Source organism: Equus caballus, chromosome 13, assembly GCF_041296265.1.
Source record: "Equus caballus isolate H_3958 breed thoroughbred chromosome 13, TB-T2T, whole genome shotgun sequence".
NCBI lineage: Eukaryota > Metazoa > Chordata > Mammalia > Perissodactyla > Equidae > Equus > Equus caballus.
Genome location: NC_091696.1, coordinates 45,746,576 through 45,771,662, shown reverse-complemented (window position 1 = coordinate 45,771,662; position 25,087 = coordinate 45,746,576). Strand labels below are relative to the sequence as shown.

The 25,087-nt window shown below is 44.7% G+C and overlaps 1 protein-coding gene across 1 annotated transcript in view; it reads right to left on the bottom strand.

Annotated features, from left to right (window-relative positions):
- Nucleotides 1-25,087, bottom strand: part of GRIN2A (glutamate ionotropic receptor NMDA type subunit 2A) — a 361,399-nt gene that overhangs the window by 33,592 nt on the left and 302,720 nt on the right. The window contains exon 11 of the mRNA XM_023616336.2: nucleotides 19,094-19,254. Within this exon, the coding sequence (XP_023472104.1) occupies nucleotides 19,094-19,254 (161 nt within the window). The remainder of the gene's footprint in view (nucleotides 1-19,093; nucleotides 19,255-25,087) is intronic.

The following is a 25,087-nucleotide window of genomic DNA, read 5'->3' as shown; positions in this document are numbered from 1 at the left end:
TCCCCCTCCAATTCCTACGTTAAATTCCTAACCCCCAGGACCTCTGAATGTACTCTCATTTGGAGATAGGGTCATTGCAGATGTAGCTAGTTAAGATAAGGTCACAGTGGAGTACAATGGGCTACCTAGTCCAACATGACCTGTGTCCTCATAAAAAAAGGGAAATTTGGCCACACACGGGAGAACGCCACGTGGAGGATGGAGTGACGCTGTCACAAGCCTAGGAACCACCGAAGCCAGGAGAGAAGCCGGAACAGATCCCTCCCTAGTCCTTTCAAAGGTAACATGGTCCTGCCGACGCCTTGCTCTTGGACTTCCAGCCTCCAGAACCATGAGACAAAAAATCCCTGTTGTTTAAGCTTCTTAGTTTGTGGGCCTTTGTTATGGCAGCTGTGGAAAACTCACACACGGCATGAAAGCAGCCGTAGATAACACATAACTGAATGAATTCAGCTGTGTTCCAATAAAAGGTTATTTGCAAAAACAGATTGCCCATGAGCTATAGTTTACCAATCCTTGTTTTAACCCCCAAAATATCACTATTCCGCACAAACCTTTTCACCAATTGCTTCCTTTTCTCATCTCACACCACACACAGTGAATGTGTTTCCATGTCAATAAACATGGCACTTTTTTCCTTTGTTGATATACTTATTTTTATTAAGGTATATCTCGTACACAATATAAAGTGCTAGATAAACTTTTACGTACGTATACATCCTTGAAATCGCCGCACAGTTCAAGGTATAGAACATTATCATCATCTCAGAAGGCCTTATGCTCCTCCGGTCAGCACCCCCAAAAAGCAGGCATCAAGGAACCCCCTCAACGGCATAGCTGTGCCTGATTCATTACCCAGGTCCCTATCAGTGAGCATGCATATCGCTTCCAATTTTTAGAGCCATATAACAAGCTGGAAATGATCACCCTTGAACATGGCGGTGGATGCCTCAACTCGAAAGCAGGCAGGAAAACGAAATCAGAGGTTACTCCACTTCCTGACACCTTCTCAACTTTATTGCCTTTCCATCCTTAACAAGAAAACATAAAACAGTAAAGCAAAGAAAAATAAAAGTGGCAGGGAGAGGATGTAAAATGCTGCATCCTCTCAGACACGGCTGCTGGCGGGTTCCCCATGGAAACAAAAGTCTCTGGAAGGTTTACGGCTGCGTTCTTCATTTTAATTTTTGTTTCTGTAATGGTTGGAGATGGGGGGGAAACTACTGGGCTTGTCTCACCGGGAAAAAGCCTCTGAAGCTTTTATCCTAAGGCTGTGGGATTGGAGACTTGGTTCTATACTCTGAGAGTAATACAAGGGGATCAGATCACCCAAGCGGAAGAGGAAGAAAACTGGGCATTGTCAGTGGTGACGGTGAACCGGGGCTGACAAACCAAGAGGAAACAGCCTTTCTGAACAGACAGCAATGCTGCGACCTGTGGAAACACGGGATGAGGAGATTTATGATGTCGGTTTGTGTATGATGGCGGTAGGGCGTGTGACAGGAGCAGGTAGAAGAGATCTGAGTTCTAGTCTACATTTAGCGGATGGCGCGACCTCCGGAAAGTCTCTTCCTTCTTTCGCACTTTTGGTTCCTCATCTGTGAGATGAGGTGGTCATTGTGGTCCTGCTGAGATGCACATCCAGCTGTGGCATTCTATGATACCACAAGCCAACAGTCACCTTCTGTCACTCTCCTTATGGGAAACTGAGGCTAGATAACATGGGTGTCCTGAAGACGTCAGGCCATGGATGGCATTTGTCTTCTTGATGAAGCTGGGCTGCTTGCAACGTCAACACTTCACATTTCAAAGTTGCCATGGAGATGCTGAGAATCTGAGTTTTATTAAGAGTTTCTAAGCCTTACCCATCTCTCTTCTCTCAGTTCCTCAAAAGATAAACATAAATACACGTGTATGTGCGCACAGGGGCATTGAAATGTTAAGGCCATCTGTCGGTGTTGGGGTGAAACCTCTCCCCCTCCTGTTGATCCAGCACACACTGATGCGTTGCCGGGATGGAAATCTAAAACTGTACCTGGCAATCATATGAGAGTTGTCCCACAGCAGTTTAAATCAGGATTTTATAGACAGGCACAGATTTCTGCAAATCATTACCATATTTCATGACAAATCTTCTTCAGCTGAGAAACAAACAGCCAGATGAGCAGAAAGAAAACAGGAAGTTTTCTAGGGTAACAAAGTTTGCAAAAGCAAGATGCTGTCAAGTCAGAGGGAGGACCACTGCAAAAGACACTCTTGGTTCTGAGCAAAGCAGTTACACATGGGGTGGGCTGGTGGCTGTTCTCTCACAGGGGTCTGGCCAAGGAGGGCCACAGATGGGCCTGCCCTCCACAGCCTGACTCTCTGCGGTCTCGGGGTCACATCAGAACCAAATCGAGAATGGCACATGAAGGAAACTGTGGGACCCCATGATCTTTTCTCTCCCTCATCTACGATTTTGGAGCTGGAGTCTAAATGCAATGGCCACAGTTGCCTACATGTCTAAAAACATCCTGGGGCTTATGCAGCCTCACTGATGGCGACAGTCGTTGTCTGCATAGTGCTTTACAAAACAGTGCACAGCACTTCAAAATATTGTCCCATAGAGGCCTCGCAACTGCCCAGTAGGAAGATATATTATTATTGATAATATTATTATTATTATTTTTCTATGTTATCTATAAGCAGGCGAGGTTCTATGAGGCTAAGGCTGCCTGGAGCTCATCAGTGACATTTCCAAACTCTGTACTACAAAACTCTCTATGACCGCGCTCTCTCGGGGAATTTTCTGCAGTGATGGAAATGATTTCTATCTACGCCGTCTAATAAGGCTCTCAAGCACTTGAAATGTGGTTAGTGCAACTGAGGGACTGAGGTTTTCTTTTGATCTCATCATTTTAGTTTTATTTATTTTTACTTTACCCTTAATTTAGATTCTGATGTAAATGGTCAATGTGTGGCTGGTGGCTGCTGGAGAGGACAGCGCAGCTCTCCACATTCCGTGGTGGCAGGGAGGGCTGAGGGAGCAGGGCTGTGGGTTCCCCTCCTTGCTCTGACTCAGAGAGGTCTCCTTTTTGATCTCTTTTCAAATGAAAGAAAAATGTTCCCATCGTTAAAAAGAAAAAATTAAAACTCGCCGATGTCCTCAAGAATTTTGTGGTCAAAGACTCTGAGGCAGCCACCTGTATTTCTGAGCCTGAGTCCTCCCTCTGCAAAGCAGAGTGGACAATACTTGCCCTTTGAGGGCCGTTGGGAATAAGGTGATGCTATTAAAGTTTAAGATGTGTGCACAGTGCCTGGCACATAACAGATGCTCAAACCCCACAGACGCATTCAATCGAGTTCGGAGTTTATGGCAAAGGAGCTCGCAACTTTTATGCATTCTATGTGACAAACCCAGTACTGAATACTCTATATGCATTATCTCATTCATGTACTCCTTCTAACTGTGCAAGGATGGACGTCCCACTGCGATCCCTATTGTCAGATGAGGAAACTGAGGCACAGAGAGGTAAAATGACTCAACACCGCCCCCCCCCCCCCCCCACAGCTTATAGGTGTCAAAGCAGCATTTGGAGTTAGGCAGTCGGCTGCCAAAGGCCACAGACATAACCACAATGACCATGTTATCCATAAGATAAATGGAATATCCATGTGAAATAGACAGAGACAATTCTGTCTATTACTTATGAAATTCAGACTCTGGGGCACAGCTAAAAGTCAAGCCCAAAAAAGGAGACAAGGAAGAGACCAGAGAAGCTGGAGTTTTAAAAGGTTTGGTGGGCTGTTCAGTTCCGTCTCTTTCCCATCACACGCACAGCCGTGTAAGGTCTAGAGTCATCTTCGCAGACGTCTCTTGTCCCCAGCACAGCCTACCCAATTCCTTCAGGAGAACCTTAGGTGTAGATGGCCACATCTTCTTGTTGAGGGTAGAGAGTGAGAAAGAGAAAAAGACCCCCTGAAACGGAAGCCCAATTTAGAGCAAACTTTCAGGGGTAGGAGCTGTGACTGCGGGAGACAGTGATATACTAGGCTGCAGGGCGGCAACTGGCAGCACTGGGCTTGGAACAACACCAAGATTAAAGGCTGGCCCTGGAGCAGAGTCCCTCAGAACTCAGAGCAGTCAGCTGGAAGTATGAGGGCTCACAGTTAGCTTCGCTGCTCAGTGTTTCCAAGAGGAAATCATCTTTGTCCCAGCTCCTGCCCAGGTCACGTGGCTGTCCCTGGCTAAGTGCTTCTCTCACTGGGCGTAGGAGGCTCAAAGGACAGTGTCTGAGAACCGTGATGGGGACAGAGCCCCTACCCAGTCCCCCTCTTTGCCTCCACTCGCTACAGAAGGGTGATCTATTCTCCAAACACTTGTGACAAACGAGACGACACCTCGGCTCTCCAGCGTGAGGGATGCAACAGAACTGGAGCCTGAAATGAAGGCAGTGCTGTGATGTGCTGGCTGCAGGACGTGCCCACCCACCACAGGGCATCAGAGAGGCTGTGTGGGTGCTGTCACCCTCTCCCTGTCACCGGCAGTCCTCAAGGACAGCAAATGATTAACAATGACAGTAATTCAGAATGAGAGGGGGAAAGAAGACCTCCTTTCTGTAAATTTGCAAAGAAGCAAAGAGGAGTAGCACACGAGCCCCATGCTAATTTAACCTAGCAGTTTCCTGCTAGATTTTTCGACAGCTTTGAAGAGCTGCTCCAGCTGTCTCGAGTGTGGATCTGACCCTGCTTCTTCAGTCGGTCTCTCTCGTACCTGCACAATGGCCTGACAGTCCACTCCTAGTCCCAAGACTGCTGGTCAGCAAAGCTGATTCCCTCACACAAGAGAAGACTATGGCCTCAGGTCCAGGCACAGCCCCTTTGGGATGGGGACTTGTATTGTCAAGCAGCTTGACATTTCCTAATCAAAAGTTTCCAGTTTTAGCTCATCATCTCCTTATGCATGTTTTCAGATGCTCTCTGGGGGTCTCAGCACATTTAAAGGCTAATTATATAGTTAAAGTTAATTATTCATTCATTAACATTCAAGAAGCCTTTAACAAGACATTGACTTGCTCTGATGAATTAATGAAACCAGTGTGTGTGTGTGTGTGTGTGTGTGTGTGTGTGTGTGTGTGTGTGTTTTGGAGGTCTAGTCTAAAGTGCTACTGAAAATTAAACATCTCTTGGATGATAACTGAATGTACTTTTTGAGGTCACATCAAAGCCTTGCTTGGAAAAGAAACGCATCAGCCAGAAATTTAGGCCAGACAGCAGGTGGGGGCAACTGTGGAACGGTGGACAAGATTCAGACCCGCCTCTGCCAGCTCTGTGAATGAGACCCTGTCAGGAGACCTCTCTGAGCTCGGTTTTCTCATCTGTAAGATGAGTAACAGCATCCCTCTCACAGGGTGGCTGCTGGACAGATGGAAACAAAAGGGAAGGTGCTTTGTAAACTGCAAACCCTGATGCAAATTCAGGAGGTGGTTGTGGCAGTGACAACGTTGCGGGGGAGTGGAATTGGCCACCCAAAAGATATCTCTTTGGCTTGATTATTTATTTTTTGTTTGCTGAGGAAGATTAGCCCTGAGCTAACATCTGTGCCAGACTTCCTCCACTTTATATGTGGGTCGCTGCCACAACATGGCTGATGAGTGGCGGAGGTCCACACCCGGGATCCCAAACCATGAACCTGGGCTGCCAAAGCAGAGCGCACCAAACTTAACAGCTATGCCATGGGGCTGGCCCCTGGCTTGAGTTTTTTTTTTTTAAAGATTTTATTTATTTATTTTTTGTTTCCTTTTTCTCCCCAAAGCCGCCCCAGTACATAGTTGTATATTCTTCGTTGTGGGTCCTTCTAGTTGTGGCATGTGGGACGCTGCCTCAGCGTGGTCTGATGAGCAGTGCCATGTCCGTGCCCAGGATACGAACCAACAAAACACTGGGCCGCCTACAGTGGAGTGTGTGAACTTAACCACTCAGCCATGGGGCCAGGCCCCTGGCTTGATTATTTTTAAGAACAAAAGGCTCAAGAAGAAATTTGACCTTCCCCCTAACTGCCTAAAAGAATTTAAGATAGAAGGCCTGTCTCAGGAAGGACCTCTCACCACAGACAACTAGAGTATAATATGAACCAGGTGCAGCAGATAGGGAGGAACCTGGCAAGACCCATTTGATCAAGTCCTCTCCACATCTCACTGTCTCTGCAGGGGAGGGCAAACATTTGTTTACCAAACATTTGCTTTTCCTTCTCCATGTAAGTTGCCTTCCTCCCTTTGAAGTCTGAAACCACTACCTCCAACATCCCCCTTTGTCTATAGCGGAAGATGGTATTTAAGGTGGTGGCTTTGGCCATTTTGGCAAGTTATTGAGTTTTCTTGGGTTTCTTCCATGTTACTAAACTTTATTTGATTTTCTCCTGTTAATCTGTCTCATGTCAATTTAATTCTTAGACCAGCCAGAAGAAGCTAGAAGGTAGAGGAAAATTTCTTCCTCCCCTACAATGTCATCATGCAAAGAGGCAATGGTGGCAAGGATCATCAAGATGCACCCAGACACAGGGCTATTGATGCGGAAGGGCATTTATGGGCCTAAGAAGTAGAGCTGCTGAGGCATGGCAACCTTTGAAAGTGCCTGCTGGGGCAGAGACACTCAACATGCACAGACATTTTACCCGCCATCAGCACAGGATGGTCCAGAACTGGTTTTAGGAACATGGCCTAGAATCACTTTTTTATTTTTTTTTTGAGGAAGATTAGCCCTGAGCTAACATCTGCTGCCAATCCTCCTCTTTTCGCTGGGGAAGACTGGCCCTGAGCTAACATCCGTGCCCATCTTCGTCTACTTTATATGTGGGATGTCTGCCACAGCATGGCTTGCCAAGCGGTGCCATGTCTGCACCCAGGATCCGAACCGGTGAACCCAGGGCTGCCGAAGTGGAACATGTGCACTTAACCACTGCACCACTCGGCCAGCCCCTAGAATCACATTTTGAGTGAGTTTGTGAATACAAACTTTAAAACCAGAATTATACCGACATTGATGCTTTTTCACTAAGGAAGCATTTTTCAGAGCAAACTCTATTCAGCTAATTTAATTCCTAGATCAATGTCTTGCGTAGCATAGTTAAATTGTTTCCAATTTTCTTGGAAACTATTTTCCCTGGGATCAATTCTTTTGTGTTTAAATTTTATAAGGATTTGATTCATTGATCAGTGTTTGGACTATAACAAATTTCACCCTGTGTGCTTGAGCTCTTGTCCATTGAATTTGTGTTGATTATTTCTACCAGTAATATTCACTGTGAACTGGGTGAAAAGACCGGCGGCTAACATTTATTTTTTAACTGAGAAAATTCTGAGTAACTTTGTAAGACAGAGACGCAGAGAAGGAGGGAGAAAATGAGGAAGGGAGAGAAAGAGGGAGGGAAAGATACAGATGGAAGCAGCACCAAGTAGAACAGGAAGACAGTGAGAGAGGAAGAAAGAGAGAAAAGAGAAAGAACAAGAAGGAGCGAGTGAGGAAAAGAGACAGAGAGGGAGGCAGACCCAGTAAGACACAGAAAGGGAGGGAATAAAAAGAGGGAGATAAACTTATAGGGGGAGACTAAGAGATGAAGAGAGAGGGAAGGAGAGAGACAGGGACAGAGACAGAGAGAAAAGGAGCAAACCCCAGAGATGCAGAGATGGGGTGCACACACTTTTCCTATTGACTAACAACCTCGAAAACAGGAAAGAGTTACAGCAAATTCTGCTTTGTTTCTGTTAAATTTAACATTAGACCCAAATTAACCATGTCTAAGGAGTTGACAGATCATGCAACGCAGCCTTTTAAGTTTTCAGATGAGGAAACTGAGGCCCAGGCCTTCCTCAGAGTCAGCGATTCCAGACCAGTGGACTATTGCCAAAGCAATGTGCCTTCGGGGCACCACTGGGGGCTTCCCAAATCTGAGGGCAAGTCCTCTGGAGGGATGTGGGGTCAGAGGAACAACACATGGGGCGTTGGGCAAGTCTGCGCAATTCTCTAAGCCTCGATTTCCCCATTGAACCAGAGGAAAACAATCTCCCCCACGTGGTGGGATGCTGGCTGGACGAAGTAACAGCTATAGATTTGCCTGGTGACCTACACAGCACGATGCAAATGCTACTCTTTCTTCATGCTACAACTCATCCTCTGACACAGGATGAGTATCGATTCCTTCTGGAATGTAAATCTTTTAGAATTCCTTAGAATATACTCTTTAAGGGTTGGGATCAGAGCTAACCATTCTACTGTGGTGCATCGCACATTACAAAGAATGCTCAAAACTGTGTCCTTTGTTTGGACTTTTCCTGAGTGTTTACTATGTGCCTGACACTGTGCTCTTTGCCTGCACATCTTAATTAACCCTTACGATGTACTCCTAAGTGGAGGAACCAAAGTTAGCAACATTTCGTAAAAGGGAAAATGGGGGTCTAAGAGGTTAATTAACTTGTGCAAGGCCCCACAGCTGGACCTTAGCAGAGAGAGAATTGCCATGCAGGATGCTTAGCTTATGAGCATCACGTCATACTGCTGGTAGTGATCATGATGCTGCTGAACTTGTCACATACCAGGAGTGAAAGACAGGGAAACTCAAAGGCCGGAAAACATGAAAATGAAAGAGAGAATGGGAAAAGAATCAATGTTTGAGAAAACCCTAATATGTGTCAGATACAGTGCCAGGTACTTTCTCTAAGGCAATTCATTTAATTCTCAAAGGAATTCTGGAAGACAGGATCTTAAAGATGAGGGTAACAGGCTCAGAGAGGTTATTTAACTTGTGAAAGGCACACAGCTGGTAATTATCAGAGCCAGGATGTGAAGCCATGGACTCCAAAGTCCATCTTTTGCACCCAAAGGCAACTCAGAAAATAAATGTCAATCAATCAATTGGCTGAATATGACTACAGTTTTCGAGAAAGTATGACTACTTTGACCCAGAAATTCTACTTCTGGCTATCATTCCTAGAGAACTACTTCAGAAGTGCACAGAGGACTCATCACACAGCCCATGACTAATATCCCCTGGAGGGAAATGGTTAATAAACTGTGATGTATGCAGAGCATCGAGTTGTTTCCAGCTGTCAAAGAGAACGAAGGCAAAAGACACCTACAGACATGGAAAGCTCCTCAAAACATATTATTAATTGAAAATCCAACTGTGACACGCTGCATAGTTCGATAGCATCCCACAAAATGAAATTTTATAATTATGTGTGGACATATAAATATATGCAAAAGCATATAACAAAGTCTAGGAGAAATGGCCCGTATAGCAAACAGATAACAGTGCTTACCTAGTTCGAGGGGTGGCTGGGATTGGGACATGGTCGGGGGGATGCTCACTTATCTGTATTTTTGATCTTTTACCATGAGAATATATTTTTCAATGAGAAGCAATACACAATAGCAGTTAAGGGCGTAGACGCTGGAGCCAGCTCCAATTCCAGCTCTGAAGCTTACCAGCAATTGCCTGGGCAAGCACTTAACCTCTCTGCAGGACAGTTTCTCCGTGTATACCACAGAGATGATAGACGTGCCAAGGTCGCAGGGCAGCCGTGAAGATTAAATGAGGAATTATAGGTAAAGTGCTTATACCAGCGCCTGGCACTGAACACTGAGACTGGTAGGCCAGGATGGAGAAAGCACAGGAATCAGCTAGGATAACAGTCACGTCTCCCGATGCTGGAGGGTCACACGCAAGCATCCGTAGTGCATACATGTGCACTGAGCATCCGGGTGGGATATAGCATCACTCCTGCAGCACATAATCAGATAGAGCGCCAAGCAGTGAGGACTCTTCCCCACCCCCCAGCCCCTAGACACGAGAAGAGAGCCTTCTCTGGCAGTGCTGACATTGGACACCTGTCAGAAGACGGTGTTGGGAAACCCACACTGTAACCTAGGTGAGTGTAGTGGGTTGAATAGTGACCCCCCCCCCCACAAATTCATGCCCGCCCGGAACCTCAGAATGTGACTTATTTGGAAATTGGGTCTTTGCAGACAAATCTTCCTGGATTTAGGTGGGCCCTAAATCCAATGACTTCAAAGAAGAATCTCTAAGAAGAGGAGACACAGAGGGGAGAAGCCCATATGGAGATGGAGGCAGAGACTGGAGTGATGTGGCCACAAGCCGAGGAACGCCTGGACCCCCCAGAAGCTGGAAGAGGCAGGAAGGATCCTCCCCCAGAGCCTTCAGAGGGACCCTGTGGATGCCTTGATCTCAGACTTCTGACCTCCAGCACGGAGAGAGAATAAATTTTTGTTGTTTTGAGCTTCCAAGTTTGTGGTAATTTGTTAGGGCAGCCTGAAGAAACTACTACAGTGGGAAACCTGAGGGTGGTACCTGAGTCCCCATTACTCCTCCACCTGCACTTCTCTCAGTGGAAGGAGCTTGAATTGCCAGGGCAGGAGCAGCTGTTAAGGGCTGGCCCCAAGTACTTGCCACAGGGTATGAAGGGTGTCCCCCAACCTGTGCCAGAGGCTCCCATGGCAGAGCTAGCCCGGCACCAGGAAAACTCACTCCTCCCTGTGGCTGCCAGAGCAAGACACTGGCAAGAGGACCCATGGGGCTGATGCTTTAACACCGTCCCCATTTTAGCACCGAGGCCAGTGGGCACCCTTAGACATTTTCTCAGTGGCGAGAAGGGAAGCACACTACTGAGATTTTCCAAATCTGAGCTGCTGATGGCCAAGAGCATCCACCTGCCTGGTTCTAAACCCCACTACCTCGTAACAAAGAGATGCAGCACTTCCCAGGACCATTTGCTTGTCAGGACAAGCAGAGCCAGCACACGATGGGTAGAAAGGGATGTTGGGTTGAGTCTGTATCCCGGCTCTGCCACTCACTTAACCTTTGGACAAGTTGCTCTGCTCCCTGAGCCTCAGTTTCCTCTTCTGTAAAATGAAGAGAACACATCCTTTGGCAGACTTGAATCAGGATGCAAAGCGATCACATATTTGAAGTCCTCATGTGAGTTCTACAGTCAATAAGAAGAGATGATCCCTAAGGAGATGGAACCTGCCAGCGAGCTCCTGCTTCTTCAGTCTCCCCAGGAGGAATCTCTTCACCGCATGTGTCTAGGATAAGGAATACATCCTTTTTCTCATTTGTTTTCCCCTGTGAGTTCATTTCTTTCCCCCATCTCAAGGGAAGGAGAAATATTGCTCCCTTTTAAAGCAGTAGCAAGGCTTTCAAAGGAAAAAGATATTTTAAAGTACGAACAAAATCGGTTCTGGGTTTTGTATAAAAGTGGGCAATTAGAAACAAGCTAACTGTACAAGGTTACGAGAACGTTCATATTTTTTACTTTAGGTTGTGACTCAAAGCATGCGATCCAGGGCAAGTGTGACCCCCAGACAAGCTATTTAATCTCTCTATGCCTATTTCCTCGATTGTAAGAGGAAATCACGATAGCCACTGTCTGCTAGGGTTGTTATGAGGTTTAAATAAGATAATGCAGGCAAGACATTCGGAACAGTACCTGGCACATAAGCCAATAAATGTTATACATTAGTTAGAAATGCCTCGCTTCCTTCCCTAAACAATTCAGGTAGTTTATTCAAATTGCAATAGAATAAGGTGAAAACATATGGACAAAGCAATTTGAGTTAAGTGAACTCAGAGGTGGAATAGGAGCTAAGGCCTTATGCAAAGTCAGGAAGGAGCTATTCGGGTCATAAGCTCTCGGCAATCGCTAACAGAGGATCATAAATTAAGCTCGGAATTGTGTAGTAGTCCAAGCAAAAAGAAAACTACGAGTAGTTTCAGGAAAGGAGTTGTTTGCAAGATAGAAGCATGCCTTAAAGAGAAGAAAAACAATGCTGTTCACGGCACAGAAGTCTGGGAGATGATGTAGGATCATCTCAACAAATTGGTCTAAAATAAGGATACGGGGCAAGCTTTCCAAAATAACTGTTTCTAGTAGGGGCCTCCAATGGCAGTCGCAGTAGGATGAAAATGCAGAGCAGTAAAAGTTAAATTAACTAATATTCCTCTAGCTCAATGAAAAATCACCTGGTCACTAAATGCGAAAACTGCCCAACAAAAGCGTACAGATTTAACAAGAAAAGCAAAACACGGATTTGCACATACACCAATTCAACGTGTGTAAATTGCATAAACATGTGAAAAAATGCCAGAAATGCAGGAAGAAATGAAGCATTATGTTCAGAAGAAACTTTTTTCTGATTATTATACGTAATACTTTTATTGCAGAAAATTTGTTAAATATAAAAGGATATAAAGAAGACCATAATCCTAGTTGCCTAGCCATATTTCTGATAACATTTTGATATATTTCATTGTAGTCTCCTTTCTTCCTTTCTCTCTTGCCTTCTCTTTCCATCTCTGAGTTTACAGAATTGAGAACCCACTTTATCCAATTTCCCCCCTCCATTTTTTCTATTTTTAACACCTTATGAGTGGTCTTAAAAATCCTTTCATGTTATTTTAATAGAGTTAAACAGAAATAATTTCAAGTACAAAAAAAAAGACATCTGTGCTTTCCTGAGTTTTATTAAGGAAAAATTCCTAACTCTATGATGTGGCAGCAATTATATTTGAGCTTTATTTGCAGTGTGGGGGTGGAGCTCAGAAACCAGGTCATTGTCGATCTGATTTTCTGTGGCTGTGACGCTATTCCATTTAGGAGACCAGCTCACTGGACCCGGGTGTCCACTCCTGCTTTCAAACTCAGCAGCTGGAAAGGAACCCTCTGAGTTTGATTCTGCTTGACTGATAAAATACAGCTAATAAAACCTCCACAAATGGCATCCTTGGAAGATCTTGCTCTGCACAGCAACTAAACATCAACGAGGATCCTTATCCTTCCTGGTTATCCTTCGCCTTGGCGATTTCAACATCCCTGGACCAGTTTCTTTTAAGGATGGAAATGAGGATGCTGTGATCTTATCAACTCTCAGATTGTCACTTAATAAGTATATATTATAGAATATATGTCTATTATACACCATATTAAATATGCATATACGTCTATATATAATATATAACTTCAGTCTCTAATTCTCCCCTCAGCTCTAACGTCGCATAGTCAACTGTCTAGCTGGCATTGCCAAGTGAGGAGTCAAGTCTAACTCCTACACTTAATAATTTTACAATGTAGTCAGTTAAATAGCCTGTTGTGTAATTAGTTAACCTCATTGAGCCTCAGGTTCTTTGTCTCTTAAAGAGGAGAATAATGGTACCCAGCTCACAGGAGTGTTGTGAGGACTGAATGAGATTATGCTCAAGGCTGTATCTCACAAATTGCTAGGTCTCAATAAATGCAAGGATGATATGGGAATATGATGATGTTCTCCAACTTAACACGCCCAAACCTTCCACCACACCTCCGCTCATTCTTGTCCTCCTCCTGAAATGTCCTTCCTCTGCCTTGCTCTGTCCACGCCAGACAGAACGCCATCTCTCAGTATTCAACTAATTAACCTCTCAAAGCCCATGGACTACCCAGAAGTGCTAATACAAATGTAGATTCCTGAGCCCACAGGCTCTGAGAGCCCATGTGCTGGAATAGGGGTTCAATGATCACCTTTTCTATGAAGACAGTTCTGACACCTGCAGGTCGATATGACCACTCCCTCCTTTATTTTTACAGACACATCATTGAGGACAATTTGAGCCATGCAGAAAAATGCTTATTGGTCAAAAGTCAATCCTGCCTTCCAATTCTCCTCTCCATCTACTCAACGTAAAGGAAGCCAAAAGACGTTTGTCTGTGTCCTGACATCGCTGGGTTGGAAATGAAATCAGATCGGGAAGTGGAGTGGCCTGATGGCTAAAGATTGGTGTTTCTAAAGGAAATTGGGACTTTTTCATAAATTTTTATACACATAATTCCACATTAAAATCAGTTAAAATTAAAAAAAAACACAAAGCATCCCACTGTGTCTTGAAATATTAGGCTCTTTGGAGTCCTAGGGATGTTGATCGTGGAATTTAAATCTGGCATAAATGCTATGCTTGCAGTTTTCCACTTGCCAAAACTGCTTGGAGAACATCGGCTTCTGATGACTGAGCATTAGTAAGGCTAAATCCGTCTCCATGCATTTCAGCTTCAGTATCCTCCTCTAGAGCAGATGTTCTCAAAATTTGATTAGTGTGCCTCCGAATCATCTGAAGAGCATCTTAAAGCGTGCCGATTTCCAGGCCCTTGCCCCCAGAATTTCTGATTCTGTGGGCTTGGCGAAGCTTAGGAATCCACGTTTTTATTCGACTCAGGCTACAATTTGAGAAACAACGATCTAGAAACCTGAAGTCACAAAGTGCTCATCCACCATTGGTTCAGGAGAGCCCCACATGTCACGACATATCTATTCCTGAAAAATCCTATCTCCGTCAATGTTTGCACGTCAAATCTTATTTTCTCATCGATTTACTTGATAATTCCTGGAATGCTTTGTCTCCATTTATTATAGATTTCAATAAACAATGAAACTTAACTTACTTTCAAGTTTCTCTCTGCCTAGCTCTTCTTAAAGCAACTATGGATACCAAAGATAAGCATTTGGTTGGTCTACTCTTTATATGCTGTCTCCATAAAATGTGCTTATCAAACTCCTTTAGAACAGCAGTTCTCAAATTTTAGCATGTATCAAAATCACCTGGAACAGAAGGGTGCTTGTTAAATGCAGATTTACATGCTCCATCACTAGAGAGAAGGTCCTGCATGGGGCCCAGATACTTGCATTTTAATGAGCACCCATGTGATTCAGGCACGGCTGGTCCATTGGCCAGGCCTGGAGACACCCAGCTTTGGAGAGTTATTCTAAATCCTTTCTGCAAAACTGACAGCTGTTTATATATGTGGCTCGTCTGGATTTTGTATTTTGGAAAGTTCTAAATAAGTGTTCGAGTGTTCAGTACAAATAAAAGAATCTCAGAACTGTTTCAGAGCTCAAAGAATGGATGGGGACACTGTGGCTCAGAGAGGCGACATGACTTGTCCAAGGCCACAGCTAGCTAATGATGGAGCCCGGACTCAAACCAAGTTGGGACTCTCATTCAACCAGAATCCAAAACCCCTCTTGTGTTCCAGGCTCTCTCAGAAAATTACGACCCCTGAGGAAACCTCCCCATTTCACTGCCCCTGGTGTGTACACGTCTTCACTAAGCAGCCGATGTCACTGAGACTTGTGCGGGAGGGGTAGGACCCAGCAGCTGCTCTGGGTCTAAGGCAAGGCTGGCTGGATTTTAGGGTATTGGAGGTCATACAGGGAATGTCCTGAGGTTTAACGATTCAGGAGTAGATGGGGCACTTCCCTTTACCTTCCTAAGGGAAGGAAACTTCTAGAGATGCTATACCTGATGAAGGAGGAGAATGACTATTTTTTAAAGCCGGGTGGTGTGTACATAGGAGTTCATTTTATTATTATTATTGCTTAAACAATGTGAGAATGCCCTCATGAAATTTACACTTGTAAAATTAATTTTTAATACATTTCATATTTTAAAATAACATATTTCATAATGAAAAGTTGACAAAGAAACAAGATGTAAGAGGGAAGAAAAAGACTAAGTGTGGTGAAGTAGACACTTGAAAGACAGAAGCCTCACAGTGGGAGGATGAGCAGAGGTGGTCAACACAGAGTTTATCACATCTTGGCGCAGTTCTATGGTGATGGTTCTCAAATTTTGTTTCTCGTAATCATCTGAGGAGTTGGAATCACATGGCACACTGTACACCAAGAAAAATTCCAAATATTAAAAATGCAACCAAAATAGAAGAAAACAAGAGAAAATTATTTTGTAACCTCAGAGTGGAGAAGGACTTTTGAATTATGACTCAAAATCTAGAAGCCAAAAAAAAAAGATCGTTAAATTTGACTACAAAAAATAAAAATCCACATGGAAAAAATATCATCCTTAAGCTCAAAAGACAAACAAAAAAACTGGGAAGACTGTTTGTAACCACACCAGAAATAAAGGGCTCATTTCTCTAATACATCATTAAGAAAAAGACCAGCAAACCAGTAGAAAAAAGAAAAGAAAGTTTTCAAACAAGAAATTGCAGATGGCTTTTAATTTCAAATGAAAATATGGTAAAAATTTACTGATGATAAGTAAAGTGCAAATTAAAATATACCCAGCATGTGTTTTATCTTTTATCTTAAAATCTGAGAAGATGGATGACACACTGTTGTTGGCACAGACTTTGGGGAGAGAGGCATTCTCATACATTGAGGGGGTAAAAGTGAATTTCCTTTGGAAGGAAATTTGTCAATGTCTGTCAAAATCACAATTATCTGTAGTCTTTGACTCAGTATTTCAATCAATTCATTCTACATTGCATGTGACACACGTGCATAAGGATGTTCACTGCAGTATTTGCAACAGGAAAAGACTGAAAGCAATCTAAATATCCATCAATAGGGGACCGACTCAACACCGTCTGGTACATTCACACAAGGGATGACTATGAATCTGTACAAAATAACTTTGTACCTGTTCATGCATTGACAGAGAAAGATCTGGAAGGATACACAGGAAACTAGTAAATGTGGTTACTATGGGGGTACAAGGCAGATGAAGAACAGTGTGGAAGGAAGGCTTTGCACTGTTTATCTTTTTATATAATACTTTTTGATTTTTGAATCATGTAAATGTACTATCTAATCAAAATTTAATGAATTTAAATAATTAACTGGGGAGCTGTTAAACACAGAAGCAGTTTCCCCCAACATTAACCGCACTGAAATGGAATCTCCAGGAATGATCACTGCCATGCCCTCACCACTAAGGGTATGTGGAATTATTTCTTTAAAAAAAAAGACTCACACCCCTTTAGGTCTAGTTTCTGAGTTTAATGTACCATTGTGAAGCATCCCCACATGGGAGGTTGAGTGCAGCGTAAACTCACCATCTGCCCAAGTTTGCTAAGATGAATGTTATGATTATTTTATGGCTTCCAGAAAACAATTTGTACAATTTATGGCCAGGGAAGGTTTTCATTTCTCTATTCCTTTCTGTTTGCATTAAAAAAAAATCGAAAGAGAAAGAAACAACCCATTTTGTGCTCTGGGTGACTGATGGATGAAGAGGGGGACAGCCAGCCTTCAGCCATCGTTTCTAACCATTGTCATCCACATTTGCGCTCATGGTCTGTCCAAAGCAACGGTATCTGTTGTTGAAAAGACCACAGTGGAAACAAACAAACAAAAACCCATAACCATGATTAAGCTGGAAAGTCATCAAAAATCTGGCTGAGCTGGAAAGTCATCAAAATTTGCTGGTATCCACTAAAATGGAACATCCATTGTATAGCTTAGCCATTCCAGTCTTAGGTATACACCAAGAGAAATGTACTCATTTGTGCAACAAGACATGTGAGAATGCCCTTAGAAGCATCACTCATCATCGCCCCAAAAGGGATACTACCCAGATGTTCATCAAGATTAGAAGAGAGTGGTACCTCCACACGATGAAATTCTATACAGCAATGGGAACGAAAGAACTGGAATGGCATGCGACAATCTCGCAAACAATATCTTGAGCCAAAAGAAGGCAAACAATAAAAGAAAACGTACGGTATGACTTCATTTATGTATTAGAATAACAGGCCAAAAGAATCCATGGCTTCACAAGTGAGGATGGTCGGTGGAAGATAGTGATTGGAAGAGCATGTGGGGGGTGGGGTGGTTTCTGGGGATTGGTGACATCTTGTTAATTGATCTGGATGGCCAGTTTATACAAAGTCATCGAGCAGTATATTTAATATTTGTACACTTTCTGCATTTTTGTGATGCTTTAATAAAAAGTTGTAAAAAACCATTCCAAGCCAGAACGAGCAGTGTGTGAATGAGTTGATAAGTAATGGTTTTGACTTGTAAGTAAATGCTGTTCCAGCGCCTGCGGAGGTACCAAAGAGATTCCAAAGGGACTCTGAGGACAAGATGCTGTCGGCCAGAGTCCTTGGAAATCACGCAGAGATTGGACTTGATGGTGTCGACAGGGCCTCCTCTTCCCCATCAAACGCGAAGGACCAGCAAGGCCTTGGCAATGAGCCGGCAGAGCAGCCACGAGGAAGAGGCCGGGACGGCGGCGCAGGGAGGATGCCCTGCAGTCACGTTTCACATGTCAGGAAGTCCCGACCACTGAGATGCTCCATGGAAGTTAATTTTCTGGATAAGCCAAACTTCCCTCATTAAACACCTCCTTCCTTGAAAACAGAGTCATTTGCAAGGGGACCCTTTCAACAATGCATTTCAGACCTCCCTGACTCTGAAGAAACCACAGCGTAGAATTTAACCTTTACATCAAGTAACGACACTAGCAATTCAGTCCTGTCTGTGTGCCAGGCCTTGTCCCACATGCTTCCCAGGAAATTTGCTCTAAATCCTCCCCAAAAATCTATGAATTAGGTCCTATTACTCTTCCCGTTTTACATATGAGGCCGCAAACGATTAAATAACCGCCCAGGGTCATTTAACAAATAGCGGCAGGGCGAGGAGAAGACCCCTAGCTCCACAACCTACACCCCTACCCTCTGTGCTCTTTTCTTTACAGCTTCTGGGATTTCGCGCAGGCCACACTCCGCAGTGCCAACAGGTGGACAAGAATGTTAGCTGCACCTGTACAGAGATGGAGTCCTCATTGCTTTTCTTTCCACGTTTCTTTTCTCCTTCATCGGTTATACTATTAATCTTCCCATAAAGTTACAACCCAAAACTCCCACCTAAAGTCAGATAAAAATCTAGACCATTTTGTTTTCACCACTTTAAATAAGCTCTCAATCTCCTTACATCTTTCTATTTGGCTAAAATATCCTATGGCGTTGGACCAACTTCCTTATCAGTTTAAGAAACCCTTCTGTTTGCATTTCAAAGAGTCCTGGATTTGCTTTTCCTTAACACAACTCAGAAGGAAGCCCGATGCTCATCAGATTAACAAAAGCAGCCCTCAACTGGGGTCTCTCTTGCCTGCAGCGGCTCTCCAGAAAATAGAAAGGTTGGCGGGGGGGGGGGGGGGGGGGGGGGGGGGGGGGGGAGATAAGCGCCAAGGCAGGCAGTCATTTTCTGCAAGGTTTATGTGCTGGCATAACCAGTCCTGCCGAGAAAAAGAAACCGCCATCCTTACCCGGTTTTCAAGCTGACCAAGGCGTCTTCTACTCCCTTCTGGTTAAATTTGGTCATATACTGATGCATGTAGGGATAGTTGTTCCGAATGTTCCTCTCGGTACTGCCGTTGGGCACCGTGCCAAATCGAAACGGCGGGGAATAGTCGTGAGGTCGCTGAAACTGGAGAGAGAGAGACAGAGAAAGGAGGAGAAAGAGGAGGAGGAGAAGTCAGCCGTGGTTCTGCCTTGTGTCAGGAGTTAAACGGGCGCACGCATTAGCACAGGACAGCAAAAAACCATCTTTGTGCTTGCTTTCTACTTAATCACATCTTCCACTGGTCCGTGAGCTCCAGGAGGTCAGAAACCATGTCTGTCTTGTTTTGCAATCTTCCCCAGTGCCCAGCAGGGCCCGGCTGCGTGCACAACACATATTGGTTGGATTGAGATTTTCGGCCCCATTATAGAGACTAGGCTGGTGGTAGGCACACAGGCAGGGCTCAGAACCCCAGTGGAGCAGGAATTAAGGTATTAATTTGGTTCAGTTCATCTATCCACCTTATAATGAAGTTTTCTGTGATCCACACCAGTCAATCTCTTCCTTGACCTCCCTTTACAGGCCCCGTCACCTCCCCTGGAAAATGATGAAGGGGGGCAGAATTTGCCACCCCGAAATATGCCTCTTTGGCATAAGGATTATTTTAGGCTGGTTATTTTTAAGAAACAGCAGACACAGGAGAAGCTCTGAAAACCGAGTAGAAATTAACCCTTTTGGAAGAGAAATTCACATTTCTTAGGAAAGCCTCCATTTCTAAGGGACTCTTCATCTCTGTACCTGGAAGAAGAAAATGACTAAAACTCTAGAAATTCCTGTCAGTGGAGAAGGCGAGGGCTGAAATCTGAACTAACAACCACACCCTCATGTACTGTGCTTTTCCCGGTCACCTCCCATAACTGGCCTCCCCTTGACCTCCCCAAATCTTCTTTTTCTTTAGCTGGAGATGGTGTTTAAGGTGGTGGCTGGGGCCATTTCAGAGTTACTCAGTTTTCCTGGGTCTCTCCCATGCGTACAGGAGGTATACACGTTAGTAAACTTCTGTGTGTTTTTCTCCCGTTAATCTGTCTTTTAACATAGAGGGGTCTCAGCCAAGAACCTAGATGGTAGAGGGAAAATTATTTTTCCTCCCCTACAATGACTATATGTTGCCATTCACTCATTCTCCACACTCACTCATGCATGCATGCGATACTTACTGGGGGCTTCACACATCCCAGGCATAGCGGCAGGCTCCAGGAATGTTTGTGGAGCTCAAGCCCCTACTAACCGATAGCTTCCTAATGGGGATGCCCATGTCTGGTACGGCTCTTGACCCTCCATAAAGGCTCATTGTCCACCTTCACTAGCCCTCTCTGATTGGCTGATGAGTCTGTTCACAACCTCAGTAACTGGGGCAACCCAACCAGATTAGGAGTCAAGAGGACCGAGTCTGAGCCCCGGAAACACAATTAAAATCTAGAGGCAGCACAGGGCGATGGTTATGAATGAGAGCTCAGGTTCACACGTTACAAAATCAGGTTCTATCACTTACAAACTATGACACCTTAGCTAAGTCACCTCACTTCACGCTGCCTCCATTTACTTTCCATCTGCACAGTGGGAAACATGTCACTACTTCCCTTGCAGGGTCGATGGGAAGATCTCAAATTAAAATGTTTGTCAAGTCATTAGAATAGTGCCTGGAACAGAGTAAGCACTCAAAAATCAAACTATTACTATGTTTCATTTTTACTATCATCATGGGCAGAAAAAGGAAATTGGGCCCCATTTTTCTGTGAAATAGGGAATTCTGGAACTAGAAAGTAATGATAGTAATGTCTAACACTTTTTGAGGACTTGCTTGGGGCCAGCACTGTGGCAAGAACTTTACAAACTCTGGCTCATTTAATCCTCACAACAACCCGGCCAGGTAGCTAATCTTAGGGGCTCCATTTTACAGATGAGGAAACTGAGGCTCAGAGAGGTTATGCGACCTATTTAAGATTACACTACTTAAAAGTAGTGGCCCGAGGGGCCAGCCCAGTGACATAGTGATTAAGGTCAAGTGCTCCACTTTGGCAGCCCAGAGTTCACAGCTTTGGATCCCGGGCACGGATCTACGCACTGCTCATCAAGTCATGCTGTAGTGGCATTTCACATATAAAATAGAGGAAGATTGGCACAGATGTTAGCTCAGGGCCAATCCTCCTCACCAAAAAAAAAAAAAAAAAAAAAAGTAGTGACCCGGAATTCAAACCTAGATATTCCTGACCACAGGCTAAGGTCTGAACTCCATTGTTCCTCAGAGACTCTTGCTAGTGACCCCTCCTCTTTTAGAGGTGAGGACCTTGAGATCCAGAGAGGGGAAGGACACCCGGCAAATCCACGGCAGAGCCAGGGCTAGAATCCAGAGGTCTCTCAGACTTCCAGGCCAGCATGTCTTCCCCGGAATTGAGAACCGCTGGAGAAAGCATCCAAGTTTACCCAAATGTCAGACCAACTCGAAACATTATTCTTCTTTCCAGACTCACACTTCACTTCACCGTTAATTAAAATTTCCAGTTGAAAATCGTTTCCCCTAAATTAGGCATGCTGCTGCCTAATAAGCAGCTGCAACCAGATTTGGGGGAAGCGGCCACACATTGTCCAAACGAGATCCTCCCGCTGGGCGCCTTAGTTGTGATGTGAGTGTGTGTGTTGGTGTGTGTGTGTGGACAGCAAAATGCTCTTTGCACTCACACTGGCGAGCAGAGCCTCAGCTCGTCACCCAAAGAGGAGGAGTCAGCAGCTGCCTGTTCTGGGGGACAGAGGTACCAGGGCCGTCCGTAAATCCAGTTGTAGCAGCCGCTCCCAATCTCCACAGACAGCCTATTTGACTAAATGCCTGACACTTCCCTCCCATCTGGTCGCCGAGGAGCTACATGGCTCCTTTTGATTCCAGTTCTCTCCTGCCTCTGGTTTGCACAGTGTTACAGATATTCAGCCTCCATGATGAATTTCCACACTTCTCTGCCCTGGATGGTACCTCACTTACACAAAAGTGACCCCAGCACCCAGATCCGGGAACCCTTCCCGCTACACTAAAAGCTGTCAAACTTCTTAAAGCGTGGCTCACCATACATCTTCCATCCCAGCCCTGTAGAGACATACGTGCACACACACACACACACACGCACATGTGTGCATGCACAGCACTTCCCAGCACCCCTTTCTACAGGTGATATATTCTGATGTCATCCATTATGTTCCATTTTTTTAATGGTCACAATCCTTAAATTAATTTCATGGCTCACAAAAGAATCACAATCTACAGCGCGAAAAACGGGGCCAGGATGGCTCATCTCTGGAATTCCAGGGCCGAGCATCAAGCACACACTCCGTGCTTCTTACAGGAGTGATTTCTAGTGCAACTTTGTCCCAGAGAGTTTCGTGTGCAAGCAGAAAGACGTAAATGTGGGCTTTAGCAAGAGAAAGGGCGCTGCAGAGGTTTCCACCGCCAGCAAGCCCTCAGAGCAAGGGAATCACAGGTCAGAGGAACTCCTCACGGCTCCCCTCTCTCAAAGTAGCCCTCACTGTTCATGTTAACTGGCTTCCCCTGGCCTTGGGCTTCGAGGTTCAGCTTCTCACCAGCCACTCCGGAACTCAGTGGTTTGGGGCAGCTGCTTTAGCTCTCTGAGCCTCAATTTCACTACCTGTAAATTGGGGATTGCCTTTGCAACTAATCACAGAATGCTTGAAAGAATACCTGACACCCCCTAAGGCTTGATATACATCACCTCATCACCTCCTGTTACCCAGAGCGACTTGAGCCAAATAATAGAGCTGGCATCTCTCCAATTTGGAGGATTATAAGATTACATTCTAATTTTTTTTTTCCCTTCCCTAAGTGGACAGGTCTCAGAGTCATCCAAGTGAAGCAGACATGGAAAGCATTTTATGACGGAGGAAGTAGAGATGCAAGTCTAGGAAATAAATTTTTTTAGAAAAAAATGTAGCAATTAACCAGGACATTTCCTTGTTCCTCTTATGAACCCCAAACTACACATTTATTTAAAAAATCTATCTGTCTTCTGTGGCTGTAAATAACGGACAATGGCTACTGCAGCCCCTACTTCTAGTATGGTCTTCTCTTGCTGGTGAGTTCCACATGCTTTTTGATGTCGGTGTCAAACACGAGTGGACCTTAAAAGGGAGGAGAGGCTCAGAGGCCTGCATTCGATCAATAAGTCTGGTGGTCCAGGACCACCCAGCAGTCTAATCACAGTGCCCAGAGACAGCACAACTCCACGAGAACACATCCCTGGGCTCACCTACCAAGGGAAGTTCCCCAACTTCCCCCCATTGCTGCCACAAAAGGCCAACTCAGTGCAATGACTCCTCAGAGCCCAGAAGTGAAGGCTGATTGAAATGAGGCAGTGATGATGATAACGAGGAGAAGGAAGGAGATGAAGGGAAAGATGGGGAGAACGGAGGGGGGAGTGGAGAGGAAGGAGAGAGGGAGGGGGGCTGAAGGAGGACATCACACTTATAATAGGATTAGGATTATCTACGGTGTGCCAGGCACAGTGTGAGGATGATTTCTAATCCTCATATCAACCTTGCCAGAATGGTATTAACACCCCTCCCCCTTTATTAGGAAATTAAGCCTTAGGGATATTGACATATCACACAATCATTATATGGCAAGGTCAGCGTGTGTGTGCAGGTCCGTCTGACCCCAAACATGACGCTGCTCTGCCTCCCAGAGATGGACTTTCTCTACCAGAGTGATTCCCACCATCTTGGAAAGAGTCCCCACCATCCTTCCAACTTTCCTTTAACAATTCCCAGGGGAGCATCTACCCAGGAGTTCACCTACTTAGAACTTAAACCTAAGCTTCTATGAGAGCATCATGGGCTCCAAAGGTGCCTTTTTCCAGCAAGCACTCATATTGCAAATGGCTTAAAAGTATTATAATTCTGAGTTGTTACACAGGTCTTCATAACAAGAAAAAGATAGAAAGAAAAAAACCCCACTTGTGTATAATATTAAATTGATTTAATATAGATTTTTATTTTGCAGACTTTCTTGGTGTATCTGCTATTAATCTTCTGGAAGCATTTAGCTTATTTACTCCAAGAATTTCACTGTTTATCTAATTGTATCAAACATTTCATTAAAAGAGCTATGTGGTTCCTGCTAACGCTCTGAGCATGGAAACTGAGCTGTGTTTCCTAAGGATGTGGTATCTGTTATTAGGTGTTTCCAAGGCAGAGAAGGTCAGTCTAATTATTAGTGGTTCTAATTAGTTTTCCCACAAGCAGTCATGTTATTCAGACCCAAAACTATGTAGCAAGGGATTTTTTTTCCCCTTGCTTTTGAAAATAGCAACAAAAAGCAAAGTATGCTGCCAAAGATGTTCTTGAAAAATCCCCTCCTCCAGGACATGGCTCCCTACCACTTCCACTGTGCCTCTGGTCACTTCTTCTAGGGATTGTACTTTTGCTCCCGTGATGTGATGGAATCATATAGCCATGCTGTGTGTCTGCAGAGGATTTTATAGGCTGCAAGGCAGATTCACGTTTGCAGTGTCCTTCCGTCCTCACTACAACTATGTTTCCCAAATTGACAGAGAGGGATGAGGAGGCATGGCGAAGCCACGTGACTGTAACGGCACCACACAGCTCGTAAGGGGCAGAGGGGAAACAGGAACCAGACTTTCCCCCACTCTTAAGTGCACGGCTTTATGTGCTGCCTCACAGATGCCATAAACCCCAGGCAGGGTCAGCCAGAAGCCACTCCTGAGCCAAGGAATTGGGTGTACATGATTTATTAAGGGAAGACTCCAAGAGAAACCAGGAAGAAAGTTGGGGAAGGAGTTGGAGAAGGGGAGGAAGCCAACCAAGGGTGTGATCTTAGGCAAAGTCTTAGCCTGGTCCTGAGGGAGCTCTGGAGAGTACACTGCGCCTCTGAGCTTGCCCTGCATAGAAGCCACTGAGC